The 26,843-nt window shown below is 45.7% G+C and overlaps 1 protein-coding gene across 6 annotated transcripts in view; it reads left to right on the top strand.

Moving 5' to 3' along the window:
• grin2bb (glutamate receptor, ionotropic, N-methyl D-aspartate 2B, genome duplicate b) overlaps positions 1-26,843 on the top strand; it is a 139,391-nt gene that overhangs the window by 82,424 nt on the left and 30,124 nt on the right. For all 6 annotated transcript variants that reach the window (XM_055906647.1, XM_055906646.1, XM_055906645.1 and 3 more), the window contains 2 exons: positions 15,994-16,108; positions 16,397-16,605. In XM_055906647.1, coding sequence (XP_055762622.1) covers positions 15,994-16,108; positions 16,397-16,605 — 324 coding nt within the window. The remainder of the gene's footprint in view (positions 1-15,993; positions 16,109-16,396; positions 16,606-26,843) is intronic.

Here is a 26,843-nt window from a genome sequence, read left to right as displayed (position 1 = left end):
TCTCTCTCTCTCTCTCTCTCTCTCTCTCTCTCTCTCTCTCTCTCTCTCTCTCTCTCTCTCTCTCTCTCTCTTTCTCAAGCACACACGTACACACATCCCTCATTCAGCACAGGATTTAGTATTCCAAATTAATCTTAAAAGACCCTCAGCAAAAGACACACACACACACACTAACACACACACACACACACACACACACACACACACACACACACACACACACACACACACACACACACACACACACACACACACACACACACACACACACACACACACACACACACACACACACACAGGGGGTTGCTGTGGTGTTTCCACCCTAACCAACCAACCTCATCCCTTCATCTCAGGGCTGAGCGGAGAACAGAATGAGAGGTGATGGTGACCCTAATGGCTTGGATGCCCCTACCCTCATCCCACCTCCCTCCTGGCTGCCCCTTCATCCCCCTTTCACCCCTCACCTCCTCCCCTATCTCCTGGAAAACCTGCCCCCCACCACCCCCTCGACCCCCCAACCCCCCAGTAACAGACATTATGCCCTGTAGGCCCTGTGAACGTGGTGGATCCATGCCAGTAATGCTAGATTTGCATGCCATGCTGTCAGACAGTGATGGACTACAGTAGGGGGGGGGGGGGGGGGGGGGCTCAGTGAGTCACACTCTCTGTTTGTGGAAGAAGTGTGTTTATGTCTGTATGTGTGTGTGCATGTGAGCGTGTGCGTGCCTGTGTATCACATTCTCTGCTTGTTTTGGGGGGCAGGTTGACCTCATGGGGATATAGCCTCTGACTGGAGGGTTCTCTCGTGTTTCTCCCTCCCTGCCACTGAGGAGAGGACCGAACAGGAGGTCTGGTGTAATGAGAAAATGTGCTGGAAGTGGTTTTGGATGATGAGCCGCTATGGGGCTTATTGGTGTGTATGGCTAGGGAGGCAGAGAGAGGGGAGAGGTGTGGGGTGAGAAGAAGTGTGTATGTGTGTGCGTGCATGGGAGAGGAAGTTTAATTTTCTCTTATACATACAGTACCAGTCAAAAGTTTGGACACACCTACTCATTCAAGGGTTCTTCTTTATTTTTACTATTTTCTACATTGTAGAATAACAGCAAAGACATCAAAACTATGAAATAACACAAATCGAATTATGTAGTAACCAAAAAAGTGTTAAAGAAATCAAAATATATTTTAGATTGTTCAAAGTTGCCACCCTTTGCCTTGATGACAACTTTGCACACTCTTGGTATCTCTCAACCAGCTTCACCTGGAATGCTTATCCAACAGTCTTGAATGAGTTCCCAAATATGTTGAGCATGTGGTCCAACTCATCCCAAACCATCTCAATTGGGTTGAGGTCGGGTCATTGTGGAGGCCAAGTCTTCTGATGCAACACTCCATCACTCTTCTTCTTGGTCAAATAGCCCTTACACAGCCTGGAGGTGTGATGGGTCATTGTCCTGTTGAAAACAAATGATAGTCCCACTAAGTGCAAACCAGATGGGATGGCGTATCTGATATGGAATTTTGTTATCAATGTTCATAAATGTCAATTATTCTAATTTGTCTGCAACCCAGAATTTGTAAAGTTCTGGTTTAAATGAAACAGACAGAATTTCCAGCTCACAATAGTCAAATCAATGTTTATTAACGAGAGCTCTGCAGTTAATATACAAAGACATTCCTTTTATACCATTCTTCTCACTTACGCACACACATGCACACTAACATTAAGAGAGCTATATTCTTCTCCAGAATTCTCACCACAGTTTATCACTACCCAGCCGACAGTCCCCCCCCCCCCCCCCCCCCCCCCCGATTAGGGAAACCTGGAGGGGTACTCCCTGTCCTATCGTAATTTCTCAGTGTTCTAGCCAGGTTGGTTCAAACACAGTTTAATTGTTGTCAGTGTTTTCTTTAGGCACACACATACATTCCTCTCTTCCCCAGTCCAACCTAGTTGGACTTATTTTTGATATTTTTTTATTATTCCTTATATATGCTCCATAACATATACTGCCTAATGGTTAAGTTTCCGGGTAGAATTATTTAATCATTATCTGTCACCTTATAAATTATTTTATCAGTATCGCTGTGGAATGCTGTGGTAGCCATAATGGTTAAGAGTGCCTTGAATTCTAAATAAATCACAGACAGTGTCACCAGCAAAGCACCACCATCACGCCTCCTCCTCCTCCATGCTTCACAGTGGGAACCACACATGCTGAGATAATCCGTTCACCTACTCTGCGTCTCACAAAGACACAGCGGTTGGAACCACAAATCTCAAATTGCAACTCATCAATCCTAAGGACAGATTTCCACCAGTCTAATGTCCATTGCTCGTGTTTTTTGGCCCAAGCAAGTCTCTTCTTATTGTTGGTGTCCTTTAGTAGTGGTTTCTTTGCAGAAATTCGATCATAAAGGCCTGATTCACACCGACTCATCTCAACAGTTGATGTTGAGATGTGTCTGTTACTTAAACTCTGTGAAGCATTTATTTGGGCTGAAATTTCTGAGACTGGTAACTGTAATGAACTTATCCTCTGCAGCAGGGGTAACTCCGGGTTTTCCTTTCCTGTGGTAGTCTTCATGAGAGTTAGTTTCATCATAGAGCTTGATGGTTTTTGCGACTGCACTTGAAGAAACTTTCAAAGTTCTTGAAGTTTTCCACATTGACTGACAATCATGTCTTAAAGCAATGATGGACTGTCATTTCTCTTTGCTTATTTGAGCTGTTCTTGCCATAATATGGACTTGGTCTTTTACTGTATAGGGCTATCTTCTGTGTACCACCCCTACCTTGTCACAGCACAACTGATTGGCTCAAACATAAACTTGGCCCGTTTCCTGTTGCTCAGGGCAACATATCTTCCCAGAATTCTCAACGTGGGTGTGGTTCTACTTTCCAGGTGGGGGTCCTATCTCTCCAAAGTGGAGACTGCACCCCTCGGTGGTTCCCCAGATATGGGACCGGATCAGCATGGCCAACGTAGATCTTAAACATCGCAAGAAAATACACATTGTTGTCTGTTCTTCTCAATGAGGGATCTGGGCCCTCCTTTGGGAACAGATGCTTTGGCGTATCAGTGGCCTCGTACCCTGCGCTATGCGTTTCCTCCGATGCATCTGATTCAAGCCACCGCGAGGAGGGTCTTTCAGGAGGGTCTGTTGTTGATTGTTGTGTCTCCCCGTTGGCCCAGACAACCCTGGTTCCCGGTGATCATTCGCCTGTTGGGCTGGGACCCGTGGAGGGTTCCGTGTTGTCAGGATCTATTGTCCCAGGGGCATGGGAGAGTTTGGCATCCATGACCACATATATGGGATCAGTGGGTTTGGCCCCTGAAAGGTCGAATTTGACAGCTAGGGGTTTACCCTTGAACGTGATTGCGACTGTACAGTTGGCGCGTCACACACTCTACGAGAGGGTTGTATACATATAAGTGGCGTGCATTTGTGGGTTGGTGTCTGGTTAAAGCAGTTTCTCCTTTTCAAAGCTCTTTGGTGGACATTTTGAGGTTCTTGCAAGAACTTCTTGAGCAGGGCTTTTTTCACATTGGAGGCATATACGGCAGCCATCTCGGTGTGTCATGTAGGGATTGACAGCTCTACCCAGTGGTATCATCCTCTGGGTGGTGCGGTAACTGAAAGGCGTGTGTCGGCTCAGACCAGTCTGAGCCTATGGCACCGATCTGGGACCTGGCTTTGGTCCTGGACACTGTGTGAGCCTCCGTTTGAACCATTGGAGTCTTTGGACCTGCTATGTAGCGTGCGTTTGCGCTTTACCAAGTCACAACAGGGGTTCTGTTGTTTTGGACATGCGGTTCCTTGTACGAGTTCCGATATTCCAGGCTTACAAGGTAAGTATTGTTCTTAGAACTGTGGGGTTTATGGACTGCAGTGGCAGCATGGCAGTGCGCATCGTCAAGTTGCAGCAGGTTCTGGTTCCTTATATGCTTCACTGAGTCGTGGCTGAACGACAACAATATCAACATACACCTGGCTGGTTATACGATGTACCGGTTGGATAGAACAGCGGCGTCTGGTAAGACAAGGGGCGGGGGTCTAAGTATTTTTGTAAATAACAGCTGGTGCATGATATCTAAGGAAGTCTCAAGCCATTGCTCGCCTGAGGTAGAGTTTCTCATGATAAGCTGCAGACCACATTACCTACCGAGAGAGTTTTCATCTATATTCTTTGTAGCTGTTTACATACCATCACAGTCAGAGGCAGCATTGAATGAGCTGTATTCCACTGTAAGCAAACAAGAAAACGCTCACCCAGAGGCGGTGCTCCTAGTAGCCGGGGACTTAAATGCAGGGAAACTTATATCTATTGCAGGCTCTGTGTGTCTGTAAGCCCCACACTGTTACTCCATCCTGGCTGTGTGTGTGCGTGTGAGTTTTTCTTGGACATCTGATGGGAGAAATGACTGATTTACAGTTCATAAGGGTTACCTCATCACACGTGAAATTTTGGAAAGATGCAACCTTTTTAACCCTTTGAAACAGCCCCTATGACCCCAATTTAAGGTACTTCCGGTTGTCACCGGAAGCTGAAAGTAACACAGGCTCTGTGTGTCTGTAAGCCTCACACTGTGTCACTCCCCATTGACTGTGTGTGTGTGTGTGTGTGTGTGTGTGTGTGTGTGTGCGTGCGTGCGTGCGTGCGAGTGAGTGAGTTCAGAAAATCACAGAAATCACGTAGAGCTCCGAAACCCGCCTTAACGGATTCGTCTGAACACGCCACAACTGGATCTATAACTTGTTTGAAAAAAAAAAAACTTTAACCATCACCAAACGGACATTGAATTATTTCTTGTAAATTACGATAGATAAATGGCTGGTTATTTTTTTCCTTACACGTGTAGGTTTTTGTACTTTGACGTGAAGTGGTTAAATTAGCGCTGTATTACCGTTTTTGACCTTTAATCACAGAAAATGGGTCTCAACTTAAAAAGCGTTGAGGCCTCGACACCATCTTGTTTCTGGGCTAAAAGCCCATTTGGCCAAACCTGTGCTCACCGAATTTCATCTTCGAAGTCTTTTCCGTTTAGGAGAAACGCCTATGTCCGTTTGGGGATGTTTTGTCCATTTGCAACAAGCAGCCAGTCTCCATCTGGTGGAATTTTCCAGTACAGCGGAAAAATTACCAAAAATTTTAAATGTTATAAAACGGAAACCAAATGTCCGAGATACTTTTTTCGATGACTTCCCAGAAGACCGAGCCCTGGGGCACGACCTGAGGTCATCGGCCTATTTTAACAACACTCGCGGACGTCTTGTAAGGGACCGTACATTTGCAATGTGGAGATCCTCATCAACCATATGGGTAATGCCACTTGCGTCTCTTATGTGTGCTTGGCCTACCGTGGGCCTCCTAGTTTGGTACACTCTTAGCCGGCTTGGGGCGTGATTTTATGTCCCCATAGTATGTTATACCAAGTGACCGACTGAAAATAAATGTGTAGTTATGAATATAACTACTGTTCACTGAAAGAGGGAACTAGGTATAACGTATTTTGCCCCCACGCTGTCAAGGGGTTTGGGCTCGCTGAAGAGCAGTACTGAATTGAGGAAATTAATGCGAGCTCTGGGTGTGATTGGCCCGTTGGGTGTGATTTCAGTTCTTCAGGTGAATATGACTAGTCGTTGACTCTCCATAGTATGTTATACCTCGTTCCCTCCTTCAGGGAACAGTAGTTATAGTCATAACTGTATGCTTCCTTTCCGTCGGTCACTCAGTATAACATATTACATCCTTTCAAGTGAGCTTTGTAAGGATCGACGCAGGAGATGAGAAGCAGGTACAGGGAGTGAAGGTTTAATATAGACAGACAAGCAACGGAACAAGAACACCATCTGGACATAAACACAACGCGACAAACAGTGCTACAACAGGGAACAACACAGAGGAGCAGACATATATGCTGGGGCAATCAATAAAGTGAGGGAGTCCAGGTGAGTCCAATGAGCGTAGCTGCGCGTAATGATGGTAACAGGTGCGTATGATGATGGGTAGCCTGGCGCCCTCGAGCGCCAGGGAGGGGGAGCGGGAGCCGGCTTGATAGTACACCCCCCCTCTAGGGGCGCCACCCGGCGTCCCATCTGGGCGAGCTGGATGGGCCGGCTGAGGCGTAACAGCCTGACGATCCCGCTGCGGCGTAGAAGCCCAATGGGCCGGCTGAAGCATGACGTGGGATGGGAACCTGCCGAGCCAACCGTGGCAAGGAAATCTCTCGAGCCAGCTAGGGCATGACATCCCAACGAGCCAGCTTAGGCATCCCCGGTTTTATCGGCGACGGCCCCCGGGTCCAGCGTCACCAACAAAATCAAACCCTAAAAAACTCCCTGATGCTTCTTGTAATGGTGTCCACATTCTGTAAGGATTGACACAGGAGATGAGAAGCAGGTACAGGAAGTGAAGGTTTAATAACTGACGGAGACGAAGCAGAACAGGAACAGCGTCTGGACAGGAACACATGACAACAATGAATGCAGACACAGGGAACACCACCGAGGAACAGACAGATATACAGGGGGTAATCAACAACGTGAAGTAGTCCAGGTGAGTCCAATGAGCGCTGCTGCGCGTAATGATGGTGACAGGTGCGTGTAAAGAAGGGTAGCCTGGTGCCCTCGAGTGCCAGGGAGGGGGAGCGGGAGCAGGCGTGACAAGCTTAGTATCTAGATATTTGTGTTTCTATTCCTGTGCTTCACACACACACACACACACACACACACACACACACACACACACACACACACACACACACACACACACACGCACACGCACACGCACACGCACACGCACACGCTTGAACACACAACACACAAAACACAACACACACATCTCTGTACTACACAACACTCTACCGTAAAGTATGTGGTGCCCACGGTGGTCTAACACTCCTGCAGGTCTCTCATGCGTGTAGTACGTCTGGCATGTTATTCTCATCCTATTTCACCGATAAAGTGGTTTTACCTCAGGCTGATTCAGGCAAAGACTGCATCATAGAAGCTCTAAATGGCTGCCACACACACACACACTCACTCACGCACACACACACACACACACACACACACACACACACACACACACACACACACACACACACACACACACACACACACACACACACACACACACACACACACACACACACACGCACACGCTCAACACACACACACACACACACACACACACACACACACACACACACACACACACACACACACACACACACACACACACACACACACACACACACACGCACACGCTCAAACACACAACACACACACACACACACACACACACACACACACACACACACACACACACACACACACACACACACACACACACACACACACGCACGCACACGCTCGAACACACAACACACACACACACACACACACACACACACACACACACACACACACACACACACACACACACACACACACACACACACACACACACACACACACACACACACACACACACACGCACACACACACACACATACACACGCACGCACACGCTCGAACACACAACACACACACACACACACACACACACACACACACACACACACACACACACACACACACACACACACACACACACACACACACACACACACACACACACACACACACACACACACACACACACACACACACACACACACACCTGGGACCCTGCCATTGGGGGTGGCTGTGGTGTTTCCACCCTAACCAACCAATCTCATCTCTTCATCTCAGGGCTGGAGGTATGGAATGAGAGAATACAGCCATAATTTTGTTGGCTAATAAATCATTGTCCTGTTTATTGGGGTAGAGATGTATTTAGTAGACTATTTCATTGTGCTTTTGGGCTATTGAGTTAAAATGTCCTCTCCTTTTGACAGAACCCTATAGAACTGGATGAGAGAACCCATCCCTATCTTTCTGTCTCTCGCTTTTGTGGTTTCGCTTTTGTGGTTTCCATCTTTCCTTTTTAATTTTCACTCTTTTATGTTACCCTTTATCTCCTTTTCAGTCTCTCTCTTTGTCCGTTTCCTCTACCTCATTCCCACTTTCCAATCTCTCTTACTCTCATTCACTCCCGTTTCCTCTCCCTTTCTTTCTGTTTCTCATTCTCAGCACCGTTCGCTCCTCTGCTCTTATGCAGTCCATTCCTGCCAAAAAGCTCTTTCAATTAGCTGAAGTTGATTCGGAAGGCCCTCCATTCCACTCCTCTCTCTCCCTCTAGAAAGCATGGTGTGTGTGGAAGGCAGCAGCCAGCACCTCCTCTTCCCTGACACTCTCCCTATCAGACTAGTTATCTCCTATCTTTCAACTCTACTACACACTCCTACTCTGTCTTTGTTTCTCTCTCTGTGTTTCTCTCTCTGTCTATCTCTCTCTGTCTCTCTCAATTCAGTTCAATTCAAAAGGCTTTATTGGCATGGGAAACATATGTCTCTCGCTCTCTCTCTGTCACTCTCTTTCTCTCTCTGTCTCTGTCGCTGTATGTCTCTCTCTTGCTGCCTCTCTCATAACCTCTCTCTCTCTGCCGCTCTGTCTCTCTCTCTCTCTGCCTCTCTCATAACCTCTTTCTGTTTCCCTCTCTGTCTCGGTCTCTCTCACAACTTCTCTCTCTCCCCCTTCCTGCTCTCTCCCCTTCTCCAAATAATTAGCCCATATTTAATATATAGATGTGACGTATTATTCTTACATAAACATTCATTCATCTATCTCTCTCTCCCTCTCTCTCTCTGTCACTCTGTTTTGCCCTTTCTCTCTCTCTGTCGCCCTCTCTCGATGTCTCTCTCATAACCTCTCGGTTGCTCTTTCTTTCTCTGTGTCTCTCTCATAACCTCTCTCTGTTTCTCTCTCTCCCCCCTTCCCGCCCTCTCTCTCCTTCTCCAAACAATTAGTCCATATTTACCATATAGACGTGACATATTATTCATATATTAACATTAATTCATCTCTCTCTGTCTCGGTCTCTCACAACTTCTCTCTCTCCCCCTTTCTGCTCTCTCTCCTTCTCCAAACAATTAGTCCATATTTACTATATGGACGCAAAGTATTATTCATATATAAAAATGAATTAATATCTCTCTGTGTCTCTTTTATTAATGACCCATTCATATACCACGAGAACAACCAATCAGTTGTCCATACAGTCCTTTAATTATTGAAATGCTCAGTCTGTCGGATCAATGCACACAAATACATAACCTTGGCATGTTGACAACATGCTGTTTGTGTGAGGCAATGCATTTCGAATACATCATTGTTCACAATATCTAATCCCCGAGTAGGGGACGCATCTTGGTAACTCTGCATGTCAACACATTGTGTGGTGTTGTTCATCATTCAAGTTGACATGTTGACAAATAGCCGTGTGTAGTTTTTCAGTACCGTAGCCAGTTTCTTTCTCACAAAGAGCTTAAGCTACCATGGGTTGTGTTCAATAGGAAGAAAATGGAGTGAAACGGGGGAGGTGCTACTTAAACATTTCCGATTAAAAAAAATGTTTGTGTTCTGTTGCAAAACGTTTTTCTACTGCGTGCCCTACTACGGTCCACGACCCAGCTGAAGCTACAGTATTACTATCATCTGGGTAGGAAGATACCAACCTGTAAACCATGAGAGATTCGTGTCTCCCCATACAACCCGAAGGAAGAGTCCGTTGCTGTCCAGGGCGGATATGATAAGCCCCGTCTCACAAAGTGTCCCAAATGGCACCCTATTCATCTGACATTTGACCAGAGCCCTGGTCAAATGTAGTGCACTACTGTATGTAGGGAATAGGATGCCGTTTGGTAGAGATTCTTCCTCCAAATCCACTCGGCTACCCAGGAATGACAAGTCTGTCCGTCAATCCTTTGTCTGCGCCCCAAATGGTACTCTGTTCTCTATATAGTGCACTACTTTAGTTTAGAGGCCTATGGGCCCTGGTCAAAAGTAGTGCACTATGTAGGGAAGATTGTGCTATTTGGGATGGAGACTCTCACAGTGCGACTCTCCACACCACCGGATCGTGTGAACAAGTTGTGGGCTCACTTTAAAGCAGACACCTTTTGGCTGCTTCACAGTGACGCTTTCAGAGTGTGATACTGATCAGATATTGTCAGTCTGTCTGAGTTACTGTATAGGCTAGAAAATCCTATGTGTTTTTTTCCTTAGTCGCAGTATAACTTTACCTCTCTCTCTCTCTCTCTCTCGCTCTCTCTCTCTCTCTCTCTCTCTCTCTCTCTCTCTCTCTCTCTCTCTCTCTCTCTCTCTCTCTCTCTCTCTCTCTCTCTCTCTCTTTGTCTCTCTCTCTCTCTCTCTCTCTCTCTCTTTGTCTCTCTCTCTTTCTGTATTTTTCAGTTGAACAGTTGGTAAGCGAGAGGCATAATGCTAGCATATGCGTACTGTATGGGAATGATAAAGCATTAGGTTTTGTTATCTCCAGTCGATTGTGTTGTTGTTTGTCTTAGTCTTGGGGGAGTTCAGACATGGGGACACATCACATGACGCATAAAAGCTACATCAATACTGCACAGCTACCAAATGACAAATGGCACTGCCTGGTACAGTTATATTCCCAGCTTGCATCAATTATATTTATCTATCCATTTAATGTTGGGCTGGATGGAACCATTGATATAGACTCAAGTGTATCTACTCTGCGTCTTGTAAGTGAGACTGTCGAAAGAAGTGAGAGACAGAAAGACAGGAGTTCAAATCCAAATCAAATCAAATTTTATCGGTCACGTACACATGGTTACAGATGTTGTTGCGAGTGTAGCGAAATGCTTGTGCTTCTAGTTCCGACAGCGCAGTAATATCTAACAAGTAATCTGACAATTCCACAACAACTACCTAATACACACAAATCTAAGTAAAGGAATGAAATAAGAATATATACATAGAAATATATGTATATATTCAATGACAGAGCGGCATAGACAAGATGCAATAGATGGTATAAAATACAGTATGAGATGATTAATGCAAGATATGTAAACCTTATTAAGGTGACATTGTTAAAGTGACTAGTGATCCATTTATTAAAGTGGCCAATGATTTCAAGTCTGTATGTAGGCAGCAGCCTCTCTGTGTTAGTGATGGCTGTTTAACAGTCTGATGGCCTTGAGATAGAAGCTGTTTTTCAGTCTCTCGGTCCCAGCTTTGATGCACCTGTACTGACCTCGCCTTGTGGATAATAGCGGGATGAACAGGCAGTGACTCGTGTGGTTGTTGTCCTTGATGATCTTTTTTGGCCTTCCTGTGACATCGGGTGCTGTAGGTGTCCTGGAGGGCAGGTAGTTTGCCCCTGGTGATGCGTTGTGCAGACCTCACCATCCTCTGGAGAGCCTGCGGTTGTGGGCGGTGCAGTTGCCGTACCAGGCGGTGATACAGCCCGACAGGATGCTCTCAATTGTGCATCTGTAACGGCTTCGGTGGTAGACTTGGTAAGAAAGAAAAGATGCCCCCTATCTCACTCTTTCCTTCTCTCTTTCTGTCTCTCTCTCTTATCTCTCTTTCTCTGTCATCCCCCACTCTCTCGGGTGAGATGACTGTTCTCATGGCAACGCAGCAGATTGCTTGAAAATCGCTGTGGTTGTTGGGCGCCATGGCAACACATTACATATGACGGGGAGTCTTTCTCTGTCGGGGTTTTTGTTAACAATCATACATGTCACCCATGGTGACTGACACACGTCACAGTCAGCACAGTTCAGTCCAGCGCCACACTCCACGCACACCTCCACTTGAACATGGTCAGCTTGATTAACATGGGTGGCAACAAATTCCTTTGTGTGGTGTTGCATTTTTTGGTTTCATAATTCAAATTCTAATGTTAGGCACCTACTGCTAATATTCCATGTTACATGCGCTTTACAGTAGTACAGTACTACACTTTACGTGGCAGACATTTCAGGGACACTGTATTGGATGCGTACAGCTCTTTGAAGGTGTGTTAGATTTAGTCAAATACATACTGCGTAGTGACAAGGTGTAGTAGGACAGACAGATCTCGCTTTGTCATCTTCATCGTCATCTGTCCATTGTTCTTTCCCCTCATTGTTGAAATGACCTGGTGCCCTCTCTCTCTCTCTGTTACTGCCAGTTAACTGTCTCAGGAATCTCATCAAGCACACATTTAACTCCACACGTTGCTGCCCTCCCTCTCTCTCTGTCTCATTTATAGACCAGTATTTATGTATTTCCTGGACTAGAATTGTTTCGGAGGCAGGCAGAGAGTTGCCATGGAGACGGCGGCCGCAGCCGCGGCAACGAACACACCAGAAAGGAGAGCGAGCAGAGAGAGAGAGAGAGAGAAAGCGAGGGTGCAGGTCACGGGTGGGGGAGAATGATTTGAGTTTATCTGGCAGTGACACGCACTTGTCGACACACACAGTACATGCTGATACTTATTCACACAAGCACTTTATACATTATGACGCTCTCTCTCTCTACTCTCGCTCTCCCTCTTACTCTCTCTCTCTACTCTCGCTCTCCCTCTTACTCTCTACTCTCTCTCTCCCTCTTTCTCTCTACTGTCTTTATTCTCTCTCTCCTCTCTTACTACTCCCTACTCTCCTCTTTCTCTCTCTACTCGCACTCTCTCTCTATTCTCTCTCTCTCTATTCTCTTTCTCCCTCTTTCTCTCTCTCTCTTCTCTCTCTCTATTCTCTCTCTCCCTCTTTCTCTCTCGCTCTATTCTCTCTCTCCTCAATCTTTCACCACTCTCTTCTCTACTCTCTCTCCTCTCTCTTTCTCTCTCTCTATTCTCTCTCCCTCTTTCTCTCTACTCTCTCGCTCTACTCAACTCTACTCTCTCTCTCCCTCTTTCTCTCTACTCTTTCTACTCTCTCTTCTTTCTCTCTCTCTCTCTCTTTCCCTCTCTCTCCCTTTATCTCTCTCTCTTCTCTCTCCCTGTCAGAAGTGTGTGTTACAGACTCTCAAAGTGGATCATCTGTGCTACGGTAGCTTAACTTGTTCTTAACTAAATTAAATACAGGTCAAACTACTGACCAAGCAACCTATGGCTGCAGGGGCAGTATTGAGTAGCTTGGATAAAAGGTGCCCATTTCAAACGGCCTCATACTCAATTCTTGCTCGTACAATATGCATATTATTATTACTATTGGATAGAAAACACTCTCAAGTTTCTAAAACCGTTTGAATTATATCTGTGAGTAAAACAGAACTCATTTTGCAGCAAACTTCCTGTCAGAAAGTGAAAAATTTGAAATTGAGGCTCTGTTCCAGGGCCTCCCTAATCATTTGCTTGAAATCTATTAGTATACATGCACTTCATACGCCTTCCACTAGATGTCAGTAGGCTGTGAGAGGTGAAATGGAGTGTATAGCTATTTCTATGGTCAAAAGAGAGAGCTTGGAATGACAGGACCCCAATTTCCTTTGTTCAGGAAGACGCGGAAAGGACTTCCGCATTGGCTTCTGAAAAGCTTTTGTTATAGACGGCTAATATCTCCGGCTTTGATTTTATTTGATAAATGTGACAATATCATCGTAAAGTATGTTTTTTCAATATAGTTTAATCAGATTATTGAAATTTTTTCGGGAGTTTTGGCGTGTTCCGTTCTCTGCGTTTGTTGACAATGGACAGCTTCGCGCCACTTGGCAAGTTTTGCTTGCTAATTCGAGAGGGAAAAAGGACATTCTAAATCCAAACAACGATTGTTCTGGACAAAGGACCACTTGTGCAAGATTCTGATGGAAGCTCAACAAAAGTAGGACCCATTTATGATGTTATTTCCTATTTCTGTCGAAAATGTGTTGTTGTGTTTTCCGCCTTGATTTTTTGGCGCTGTCTCGCTATAACGTAAGCTGCATGTCGTACTAAAGTTATTTTTAGAATTCTAACACGGCGATTGCATTAAGAACTAGTGTATCTATCATTTGCTGTACAACAAGTAATTTTTTCTAACATTTATGATTAGTTATTTGGTCAGAATAGGTGAGTGTCAGAAATATATCCGGAGATTCTGGAAAATATTTGCTACGTTTTCACAATGTATAACCACGGATTTCAGCTCTAAATATGCACATTTTTGAACAAACCATATATGTATTGTGTAATATGATGTTATAGGACTGTCATCTGATGAGGTTTATGAAGGTTAGTGAAATAATTAATATATTTTGCTGGTTTTGTCGCTATCGCTACTGGTGCCTTGAATCAATGCTGTTGTGTGGTTGGCTATTGTAGTAAGCTAATATAATGCTATATTGTGTTTTCGCTGTAAAAAACTTAAAGAATCGGAAATATTGGCTGGATTCACAAGATGTTTGTCTTTCATTTGCTGTACACCATGTATTTTTCATAAATGCTTTATAATGAGTATTTAGGTATTTCAATTTGGTCTCTGTAATTGTTCTAGCTGCTTCGGTGCTATTTCCGATTGTAGCTGCAATGTAAAACTATGATTTATACCTCAAATATGCACATTTTTCGAACAAAACATAGATTTATTGTATAACGTGTTATAAGACTGTCATCTGATGAAGTTGTTTCTTGGTTAGTTTGGTTAGTTCTTGGTTAGTTTGGTTGGTTTTGTGCAAGCCACCTGTGCTGTGAAAAATGTCTGCGCTTTTTTGTATTTGGTGGTGAGCTAACATAAATATACGTGGTGTTTTCGCTGTAAAACATTTTAAAAATCGGACATGTTGGCTGGATTCACAAGATGTTTATCTTTCATTTGCTGTATTGGACTTGTTAATGTGTGAAAGTTAAATATTTCTAAAAAAGATATTTTGAATTTCGCGCCCTGGAATTGGACTGTCTGTTGTCATATTGTGCCCGACTTCGGGCTTGCAGCCCAAAGAAGTTAAGAACATTAACATACAATAACTCAGGTTCTCAAATTCAATGCCTTCATGACTTCTTTGCATTTGTGTGTGTTTCTGCAACCATGTTATCATTTCCACTGTGTCCATTAGGGTTTGCAGTTGATTTAGAACCGAAAATATGCGGTTGAGTCATTCCACTGTTGCCTTTTGAGAAGTTTAACTTAGTCCCAAAAAACGTTTGATTTCACATACTTTTAATAAAGAGCACATGTTCAAATAAAAAAATGACCGTAACAGGGTTGACTGTAACAGGGTTGACGATTTCATTCGAAATCAGCCATAAATCCCCTTGTGACAGGGGGAATGGAAGCTTGTTATGTGCATCAGGGATGCTTACTAAATGTAAGCTTCACAAAATAATGGAAAGTGTTAAAACATTTCTAGTCTGTTTATCTGTGGGTAACAGGTTAACGCTCAACCCGATCAGTTTTCCAACACAAAACACCAGAAAATGGCCAAAAAAGGGTAGAACCAGCTCACCTGCTTTCATTATACGATTTGACTATTAGATGATTCATGTTTCTTTATAATTTCGTTTTCACAAAGCAATAGTTTCAACATGCGTAAAAAGGGACGTAAATGAATCACGAATCACGTGAAATAAATACTAATGTTAAGAAATGACTTTGTCAAAGCAACAAAGTAACTAGGGCTTTACAATGACATAGGGTGTTAAAACGTCACAGGCGGTGCGCGGAGGGACATGTCAAAATGATCAATCTTTCATTTATTGATTTCTCCATGTGGTCTATATTAAAAGGGCACTTCATTTCACATAACAGCCTTTTATAAATTCAATATTGACGCACAATTTCTGCTTAAAATGTCAAAGGGACGCAAAAGGCAATCTTTTTGTGGGACACCCGTGTTATTGTAAGTCGCCCTGTATAAGAGTACCTTCTGGTTTTAGTCAAATCTATTAATGTTACTGTAGTGTGAAACCACCATGTGTCATACAGTATTTTAGAGTGTTTAGTGGGTAACACTTTACATCCAGTTACTCTTATAGCAGTAACAACATTGTGAGGTGTTTTGCCCACAGGTATCAGTCAAGTCATTGTTGTTGTTTGAATTTAAGACATTCTTAAACCCGTGTTGTAATGGTGTAATAACGATAGTAACGTTGTTTCCCCGCAGGTATCTGATGAATGTGACGTTTGAGGGACGTAACCTGTCGTTCAGTGAGGATGGATACCAGATGCATCCCAAACTGGTCATCACCCTGCTAGACAAGCAGAGACGCTGGGACAAGGTGAGTATCTCTCTTCTTCCTCTCCTTCTCTTTCTATGTCTCTCTCTCATTCTCTCCATTTCTCTGGTTTCTTTCTTTGATTTCTCTCACTCTCTTTTTCTTCCTCTCTCTTTCATTCTCTTTCTCTTTTCTCTTTCTCTCTCTCTCTTTCTCTCTCTTTATTTGTCTAAGTTTTATCTGTCGCTGATTATTTATGATTATGCACACCACCCAATCACTTGTCCATCCTCTCTCTCTTCCCTCCTCTCTCTCTTCCCTCCTCTCTCTCTTCCCTCCTCCCATCCCCAGGTGGGTAAGTGGGAGAACAGCTCCCTGTCCATGAAGTACCACGTGTGGCCCAGGTTCGAGCTGTTCTCCGATGGGGAGGCCCGGGAGGACGACCACCTATCCATAGTGACGCTGGAGGAGGCTCCCTTTGTCATCGTGGAGGACGTGGACCCCCTCAGTGGCACCTGCATGAGGAACACCGTGCCGTGCAGGAAACAGCTTAAAATACTGTAAGACAACTTTGATCCACCTCACCCAAATACACAACCCTATACTGTATTCCCTCTCTCCTATTGATCATATCTTGAGTACTGATGCCAAATTCAACTACAGCCGTTTATACCATTACCTCCTCCATGAAACAACTCAAAGTACTGTGAAAACTATAGACCTATATCACTCTCACAGGTGGCTGGTGGCACCTTAATTGGAGAGAACGGGCTCATAGTCATGGCTGGAACGGAATCAAGGGAATGGTTTCAAACACATCAAACACATGGTTTCCATTCCATTCACTCCATTCCAGACATTATTATGAGCTGTCCTCCCCTCAGCAGCCTCCTGTGATCACTGTTGAATATAGACGTCAATGTTTAGGGTGTCATACCTGTAGCTCAGAATCCTATGAGAACCATAGACAATATCTATATTAAAAACAGAGCAATATCTCTTTTAAAAACAGAGCAATATCTGGATTAAAAACAGAGCAATATCTGGATTAAAAACAGAGCAATATCTGGATTAAAAACAGACCAATATCTGGATTAAAAACAGACCAATATCTGGATTAAAAACAGACCAATATCTGGATTAAAAACAGACCAATATCTGGATTAAAAACAGACCAATATCTGGATTAAAAACAGACCAATATCTGGATTAAAAACAGACCAATATCTGGATTAAAAACAGACCAATATCTGGATTAAAAACAGACCAATATCTGGATTAAAAACAGAGCTCAAATTCTACTTTTAGGGCAGAAAATGTCTAGGACCTTCATGGCATCTATAAAACGGAAGCATCCGGTTTTAGGGGGAAAGCAGAAAAGAGGTCAAGCCTGAACCGGATGCTTCCGGTCTCCATCGCCCCGCTCAGGTGTTTATTTTACGCCTGCTACATTAGGTTAATAAGCCCTTAAGCATCATAATACCTGTGACTCAACTTAATCGGCTTCTGTAATGTATTGTTTTTATTCACATAATTCAGATAGCTGAAATTATATTAAGGGTATACCTTAATGAATGAATTAAGGGTACATTAACCTTTGTTATGTTGACTCTATATATAACATGCTGGAGGCTTTGTACTGTATGTCCTGTCTGTCTTGTATTTATTTTTCTCCGCTGTCCATATCTCTCTGTCCCCCTCCCTTTTCCATGCCCATACTTTTCTATCGTGCTGTACTTCTTTCCCTCTAATGTGTTTTGGTCATTTCATCTATCTCTCCATTTCATCCTTTCATCCTCTCTCAATCTATTTGTCTTCTGATAACCCCCATCCCTTCCCTCCCTCTTCCTATATCTGGACTATTTTACTTTTCTTGTCCACATTTTGTTCACGCTTCACTACACTTACCCTTCTTCAGTTTCTCCACTTCACCTTGCCCTCCCATAATGGATTCCCCTCATTGCCCTCCTTTTTCTCTCACTCCTTTTCTCCCTCTCCTTTTCTCTCACTCCATTTCTCTCTCTCTGCTGGCCTATCTAAATTCCCTGGAGCGCCTGCCTCTCATTCCTTGCCCTTTCCTCCTTTTATTATTGACATTTCATCCTCTTCTCACCTCTCCTGTCAACCTCACCATCACTGTTTATTTATTGTTTCTCCCCCTCTCTTCTGAACATCCTGTACCTGTCCTCGTCTCTTCTGAACATGCTGTACCTGTCCTCCTCTCTTCTGATCATCCTGTACGTGTCCCCCTCTCTTCTGATCATCCTGTACCTGTCCTCTCTTCTGATCATCCTCTATCTGTTCCCCTCTCTTCTGATCGTCCTGTACCTGTCCTCCTCTCTTCTGATCATCCTGTACCTGTCCTCCTCTCTTCTGATCATCCTGTACCTGTCCTCCTCTCTTCTGATCATCCTGTACCTGTCCCCCTTTATTCTGATCATCCTGTACCTGTCATCCTCTCTTCTGATCATCCTGTACCTGTCCCCCCTCTCTTCTGATCATCATGTACCTGTCCCCCCTCACTTCTGATCATCCTGTACCTGTCCTCCTCTCTTCTGATCATCCTGTACCTGTCCTCCTCTCTTCTGATCATCCTGTACCTGTCCTCCTCTCTTCTGATCATCCTGTAACTGTCCTCCTCTCTTCTGAACATGCTGTACCTGTCCTCCTCTCTTCTGAACATGCTGTACCTGTCCTCTCTTCTGATCATCCTGTACCTGTCCCCCTCTCTTCTGAACATGCTGTACCTGTCCTCTCTTCTGATCATCCTCTACCTGTTCCCCTCTCTTCTGATCGTCCTGTACCTGTCCTCCTCTCTTCTGATCATCCTGTACCTGTCCTCCTCTCTTCTGATCATCATGTACCTGTCCTCCTCTCTTCTGATAATCCTGTACCTGTCCCCCTCTCTTCTGATCATCCTGCACCTGTCCCCCTTTATTCTGATCATCCTGTACCTGTCATCCTCTCTTCTGATCATCATGTACCTGTCCTCCTCTCTTCTGATCATCCTGTACCTGTCCCCCTCTCTTCTGATCATCCTGTACCTGTCCCCCTTTATTCTGATCATCCTGTACCTGTCCTCCTCTCTTCTGATCATCATGTACCTGTCCTCTCTTCTGATCATCCTCTACCTGTTCCCCTCTCTTCTGATCATCCTGTACCTGTCCTCCTCTCTTCTGATCATCATGTACCTGTCTCCCTCTCTTCTGATCATCCTGTACCTGTCCTCCTCTCTTCTGATCATCATGTACCTGTCCCCCCTCTCTTCTGATCATCCTGTACCTGTCCCCCCTCTCTTCTGATCATCCTGTACCTGTCCTCCTCTCTTCTGATCATCCTGTACCTGTCCCCCTTTATTCTGATCATCCTGTACCTGTCATCCTCTCTTCTGATCATCATGTACCTGTCCTCCTCTCTTCTGATCATCCTGTACCTGTCCCCCTCTCTTCTGATTATCCTGTACCTGTCCTCCTCTCTTCTGATCATCCTGTACCTGTCCTCCTCTCTTCTGATCATCCTGTACCTGTCCTCTCTTCTGATCATCCTCTACCTGTTCCCCTCTCTTCTGATCGTCCTGTAGCTGTCATCCTCTCTTCTGATCATCATGTACCTGTCTCCCTCTCTTCTGATCATCCTGTACCTGTCCCCCTCTCTTCTGATCATCCTGTACCTGTCCCCCTCTCTTCTGATTATCCTGTACCTGTCCTCCTCTCTTCTGATCATCCTGTACCTGTCCTCCTCTCTTCTGATCATCCTGTACCTGTCCTCCTCTCTTCTGATCATCCTGTACCTGTCCCCCTCTCTTCTGATCATCCTGTACCTGTCCCCCTTTATTCTGATCATCCTGTACCTGTCCTCCTCTCTTCTGATCATCATGTACCTGTCCTCCTCTCTTCTGATCATCCTGTACCTGTCCCCCTCTCTTCTGATTATCCTGTACCTGTCCTCCTCTCTTCTGATCATCCTGTACCTGTCCTCCTCTCTTCTGATCATCCTGTACCTGTCCTCTCTTCTGATCATCCTCTACCTGTTCCCCTCTCTTCTGATCGTCCTGTAGCTGTCATCCTCTCTTCTGATCATCATGTACCTGTCTCCCTCTCTTCTGATCATCATGTACCTGTCCTCCTCTCTTCTGATCATCCTGTACCTGTCCCCCTCTCTTCTGATCATCCTGTACCTGTCCCCCTTTATTCTGATCATCCTGTACCTGTCATCCTCTCTTCTGATCATCATGTACCTGTCTTCCTCTCTTCTGATCATCCTGTACCTGTCCTCCTCTCTTCTGATCATCCTGTACCTGTCCTCCTCTCTTCTGATCATCCTGTACCTGTCCCCCTTTATTCTGATCATCCTGTACCTGTCATCCTCTCTTCTGATCATCATGTACCTGTCCTCCTCTCTTCTGATCATCCTGTACCTGTCCCCCTCTCTTCTGATTATCCTGTACCTGTCCTCCTCTCTTCTGATCATCCTGTACCTGTCCTCCTCTCTTCTGATCATCCTGTACCTGTCCTCTCTTCTGATCATCCTCTACCTGTTCCCCTCTCTTCTGATCGTCCTGTAGCTGTCATCCTCTCTTCTGATCATCATGTACCTGTCTCCCTCTCTTCTGATCATCATGTACCTGTCCTCCTCTCTTCTGATCATCCTGTACCTGTCCCCCTCTCTTCTGATCATCCTGTACCTGTCCCCCTCTCTTCTGATTATCCTGTACCTGTCCTCCTCTCTTCTGATCATCCTTTACCTGTCCTCCTCTCTTCTGATCATCCTGTACCTGTCCTCCTCTCTTCTGATCATCCTGTACCTGTCCCCCTCTCTTCTGATCATCCTGTACCTGTCCCCCTTTATTCTGATCATCCTGTACCTGTCATCCTCTCTTCTGATCATCATGTACCTGTCCTCCTCTCTTCTGATCATCCTGTACCTGTCCCCCTCTCTTCTGATTATCCTGTACCTGTCCTCCTCTCTTCTGATCATTCTGTACCTGTCCTCCTCTCTTCTGATCATCCTGTACCTGTCCTCCTCTCTTCTGATCATCCTCTACCTGTTCCCCTCTCTTCTGATCGTCCTGTAGCTGTCATCCTCTCTTCTGATCATCATGTACCTGTCTCCCTCTCTTCTGATCATCATGTACCTGTCCTCCTCTCTTCTGATCATCCTGTACCTGTCCCCCTCTCTTCTGATCATCCTGTACCTGTCCCCCTTTATTCTGATCATCCTGTACCTGTCATCCTCTCTTCTGATCATCATGTACCTGTCTTCCTCTCTTCTGATCATCCTGTACCTGTCCTCCTCTCTTCTGATCATCCTGTACCTGTCCTCCTCTCTTCTGATCATCCTCTACCTGTTCCCCTCTCTTCTGATCGTCCTGTACCTGTCCTCCTCTCTTCTGATCATCATGTACCTGTCTCCCTCTCTTCTGATCATCCTGTACCTGTCCTCCTCTCTTCTGATCATCCTGTACCTGTCCCCCTCTCTTCTGATCATCCTGTACCTGTCCTCCTCTCTTCTGATCATCCTGTACCTGTCCTCTCTTCTGATCATCCTCTACCTGTTCCCCTCTCTTCTGATCATCCTGTACCTGTCCCCCTCTCTTCTGATCATCCTGTACCTGTCCTCCTCTCTTCTGATCATCCTGTACCTGTCCTCCTCTCTTTTGATCATCATGTACCTGTCCCCCCTCTCTTCTGATCATCCTGTACCTGTCCTCCTCTCTTCTGATCATCCTGTACTAGTCCTCCTCTCTTCTGATCATCCTGTACCTGTCCTCCTCTATTCTGATCGTCCTGTACCTGTCCTCCTCTCTTCTGATCATCATGTACCTGTCTCCCTCTCTTCTGATCATCCTGTACCTGTCCTCCTCTCTTCTGATCATCCTATACCTGTCCCCCTCTCTTCTGATCATCCTGTACCTGTCCTCCTCTCTTCTGATCATCCTGTACCTGTCCTCCTCTCTTCTGATCATCCTGTACCTGTCCTCCTCTCTTCTGATCATCCTGTACTAGTCCTCCTCTCTTCTGATCATCATGTACCTGTCCTCCTCTCTTCTGATCATCCTGTACCTGTCCCCCTCTCTTCTGATCATCCTGTACCTGTCCCCCTCTCTTCTGATTATCCTGTACCTGTCCTCCTCTCTTCTGATCATCCTGTACCTGTCCTCCTCTCTTCTGATCATCCTGTACCTGTCCTCCTCTCTTCTGATCATCCTGTACCTGTCCCCCTCTCTTCTGATCATCCTGTACCTGTCCCCCTTTATTCTGATCATCCTGTACCTGTCATCCTCTCTTCTGATCATCATGTACCTGTCCTCCTCTCTTCTGATCATCCTGTACCTGTCCCCCTCTCTTCTGATTATCCTGTACCTGTCCTCCTCTCTTCTGATCATCCTGTACCTGTCCTCCTCTCTTCTGATCATCCTGTACCTGTCCTCTCTTCTGATCATCCTCTACCTGTTCCCCTCTCTTCTGATCGTCCTGTAGCTGTCATCCTCTCTTCTGATCATCATGTACCTGTCTCCCTCTCTTCTGATCATCATGTACCTGTCCTCCTCTCTTCTGATCATCCTGTACCTGTCCCCCTCTCTTCTGATCATCCTGTACCTGTCCCCCTTTATTCTGATCATCCTGTACCTGTCATCCTCTCTTCTGATCATCATGTACCTGTCTTCCTCTCTTCTGATCATCCTGTACCTGTCCTCCTCTCTTCTGATCATCCTGTACCTGTCCTCCTCTCTTCTGATCATCCTCTACCTGTTCCCCTCTCTTCTGATCGTCCTGTACCTGTCCTCCTCTCTTCTGATCATCATGTACCTGTCTCCCTCTCTTCTGATCATCCTGTACCTGTCCTCCTCTCTTCTGATCATCCTGTACCTGTCCCCCTCTCTTCTGATCATCCTGTACCTGTCCTCCTCTCTTCTGATCATCCTGTACCTGTCCTCTCTTCTGATCATCCTCTACCTGTTCCCCTCTCTTCTGATCATCCTGTACCTGTCCCCCTCTCTTCTGATCATCCTGTACCTGTCCTCCTCTCTTCTGATCATCCTGTACCTGTCCTCCTCTCTTCTGATCATCATGTACCTGTCCCCCCTCTCTTCTGATCATCCTGTACCTGTCCTCCTCTCTTCTGATCATCCTGTACTAGTCCTCCTCTCTTCTGATCATCCTGTACCTGTCCTCCTCTATTCTGATCGTCCTGTACCTGTCCTCCTCTCTTCTGATCATCATGTACCTGTCTCCCTCTCTTCTGATCATCCTGTACCTGTCCTCCTCTCTTCTGATCATCCTATACCTGTCCCCCTCTCTTCTGATCATCCTGTACCTGTCCTCCTCTCTTCTGATCATCCTGTACCTGTCCTCCTCTCTTCTGATCATCCTGTACCTGTCCTCCTCTCTTCTGATCATCATATACCTGTCCCCCCTCTCTTCTGATCATCCTGTACCTGTACCCCCTCTCTTCTGATCATCCTGTACCTGTCCTCCTCTCTTCTGATCATCCTGTACCTGTCCCCCCTCTCTTCTGATCATCCTCTACCTGTTCCCCTCTCTTCTGATCGTCCTGTAGCTGTCATCCTCTCTTCTGATCATCATGTACCTGTCTCCCTCTCTTCTGATCATCATGTACCTGTCCTCCTCTCTTCTGATCATCCTGTACCTGTCCCCCTCTCTTCTGATCATCCTGTACCTGTCCCCCTTTATTCTGATCATCCTGTACCTGTCATCCTCTCTTCTGATCATCATGTACCTGTCTTCCTCTCTTCTGATCATCCTGTACCTGTCCTCCTCTCTTCTGATCATCCTGTACCTGTCCTCCTCTCTTCTGATCATCCTGTACCTGTCCCCCTTTATTCTGATCATCCTGTACCTGTCATCCTCTCTTCTGATCATCATGTACCTGTCCTCCTCTCTTCTGATCATCCTGTACCTGTCCCCCTCTCTTCTGATTATCCTGTACCTGTCCTCCTCTCTTCTGATCATCCTGTACCTGTCCTCCTCTCTTCTGATCATCCTGTACCTGTCCTCTCTTCTGATCATCCTCTACCTGTTCCCCTCTCTTCTGATCGTCCTGTAGCTGTCATCCTCTCTTCTGATCATCATGTACCTGTCTCCCTCTCTTCTGATCATCATGTACCTGTCCTCCTCTCTTCTGATCATCCTGTACCTGTCCCCCTCTCTTCTGATCATCCTGTACCTGTCCTCCTCTCTTCTGATCATCCTGTACCTGTCCTCCTCTCTTCTGATCATCCTGTACCTGTCCTCCTCTCTTCTGATCATCCTCTACCTGGTCCCCTCTCTTCTGATCGTCCTGTACCTGTCCTCCTCTCTTCTGATCATCATGTACCTGTCCTCCTCTCTTTTGATCATCCTGTACCTGTCCCCCTCTCTTCTGATCATCCTGTACCTGTCCCCCTTTATTCTGATCATCCTGTACCTGTCATCCTCTCTTCTGATCATCATGTACCTGTCTTCCTCTCTTCTGATCATCCTGTACCTGTCCTCCTCTCTTCTGATCATCCTGTACCTGTCCTCCTCTCTTCTGATCATCCTGTACCTGTCCCCCTTTATTCTGATCATCCTGTACCTGTCATCCTCTCTTCTGATCATCATGTACCTGTCCTCCTCTCTTCTGATCATCCTGTACCTGTCCCCCTCTCTTCTGATTATCCTGTACCTGTCCTCCTCTCTTCTGATCATCCTGTACCTGTCCTCCTCTCTTCTGATCATCCTGTACCTGTCCTCTCTTCTGATCATCCTCTACCTGTTCCCCTCTCTTCTGATCGTCCTGTAGCTGTCATCCTCTCTTCTGATCATCATGTACCTGTCTCCCTCTCTTCTGATCATCATGTACCTGTCCTCCTCTCTTCTGATCATCCTGTACCTGTCCCCCTCTCTTCTGATCATCCTGTACCTGTCCCCCTCTCTTCTGATTATCCTGTACCTGTCCTCCTCTCTTCTGATCATCCTTTACCTGTCCTCCTCTCTTCTGATCATCCTGTACCTGTCCTCCTCTCTTCTGATCATCCTGTACCTGTCCCCCTCTCTTCTGATCATCCTGTACCTGTCCCCCTTTATTCTGATCATCTTGTACCTGTCATCCTCTCTTCTGATCATCATGTACCTGTCCTCCTCTCTTCTGATCATCCTGTACCTGTCCCCCTCTCTTCTGATTATCCTGTACCTGTCCTCCTCTCTTCTGATCATCCTGTACCTGTCCTCCTCTCTTCTGATCATCCTGTACCTGTCCTCTCTTCTGATCATCCTCTACCTGTTCCCCTCTCTTCTGATCGTTCTGTAGCTGTCATCCTCTCTTCTGATCATCATGTACCTGTCTCCCTCTCTTCTGATCATCATGTACCTGTCCTCCTCTCTTCTGATCATCCTGTACCTGTCCCCCTCTCTTCTGATCATCCTGTACCTGTCCCCCTTTATTCTGATCATCCTGTACCTGTCATCCTCTCTTCTGATCATCATGTACCTGTCTTCCTCTCTTCTGATCATCCTGTACCTGTCCTCCTCTCTTCTGATCATCCTGTACCTGTCCTCCTCTCTTCTGATCATCCTCTACCTGTTCCCCTCTCTTCTGATCGTCCTGTACCTGTCCTCCTCTCTTCTGATCATCATGTACCTGTCTCCCTCTCTTCTGATCATCCTGTACCTGTCCTCCTCTCTTCTGATCATCCTGTACCTGTCCCCCTCTTTTCTGATCATCCTGTACCTGTCCTCCTCTCTTCTGATCATCCTGTACCTGTCCTCTCTTCTGATCATCCTCTACCTGTTCCCCTCTCTTCTGATCATCCTGTACCTGTCCCCCTCTCTTCTGATCATCCTGTACCTGTCCTCCTCTCTTCTGATCATCCTGTACCTGTCCTCCTCTCTTCTGATCATCATGTACCTGTCCCCCCTCTCTTCTGATCATCCTGTACCTGTCCTCCTCTCTTCTGATCATCCTGTACTAGTCCTCCTCTCTTCTGATCATCCTGTACCTGTCCTCCTCTATTCTGATCGTCCTGTACCTGTCCTCCTCTCTTCTGATCATCATGTACCTGTCTCCCTCTCTTCTGATCATCCTGTACCTGTCCTCCTCTCTTCTGATCATCCTATACCTGTCCCCCTCTCTTCTGATCATCCTGTACCTGTCCTCCTCTCTTCTGATCATCCTGTACCTGTCCTCCTCTCTTCTGATCATCCTGTACCTGTCCTCCTCTCTTCTGATCATCCTGTACTAGTCCTCCTCTCTTCTGATCATCATGTACCTGTCCTCCTCTCTTCTGATCATCCTGTACCTGTCCCCCTCTCTTCTGATCATCCTGTACCTATCCCCCTCTCTTCTGATTATCCTGTACCTGTCCTCCTCTCTTCTGATCATCCCGTACCTGTCCTCCTCTCTTCTGATCATCCTGTACCTGTCCTCCTCTCTTCTGATCATCCTGTACCTGTCCCCCTCTCTTCTGATCATCCTGTACCTGTCCCCCTTTATTCTGATCATCCTGTACCTGTCATCCTCTCTTCTGATCATCATGTACCTGTCCTCCTCTCTTCTGATCATCCTGTACCTGTCCCCCTCTCTTCTGATTATCCTGTACCTGTCCTCCTCTCTTCTGATCATCCTGTACCTGTCCTCCTCTCTTCTGATCATCCTGTACCTGTCCCCTCATCTGATCATCCTCTACCTGTTCCCCTCTCTTCTGATCGTCCTGTAGCTGTCATCCTCTCTTCTGATCATCATGTACCTGTCTCCCTCTCTTCTGATCATCATGTACCTGTCCTCCTCTCTTCTGATCATCCTGTACCTGTCCCCCTTT

Source organism: Salvelinus fontinalis, chromosome 40 (genome assembly GCF_029448725.1).
Source record: "Salvelinus fontinalis isolate EN_2023a chromosome 40, ASM2944872v1, whole genome shotgun sequence".
NCBI lineage: Eukaryota > Metazoa > Chordata > Actinopteri > Salmoniformes > Salmonidae > Salvelinus > Salvelinus fontinalis.
Note: the sequence above shows the minus strand (reverse complement) of the source record. Positions and strands in the feature narration are given on the sequence as shown.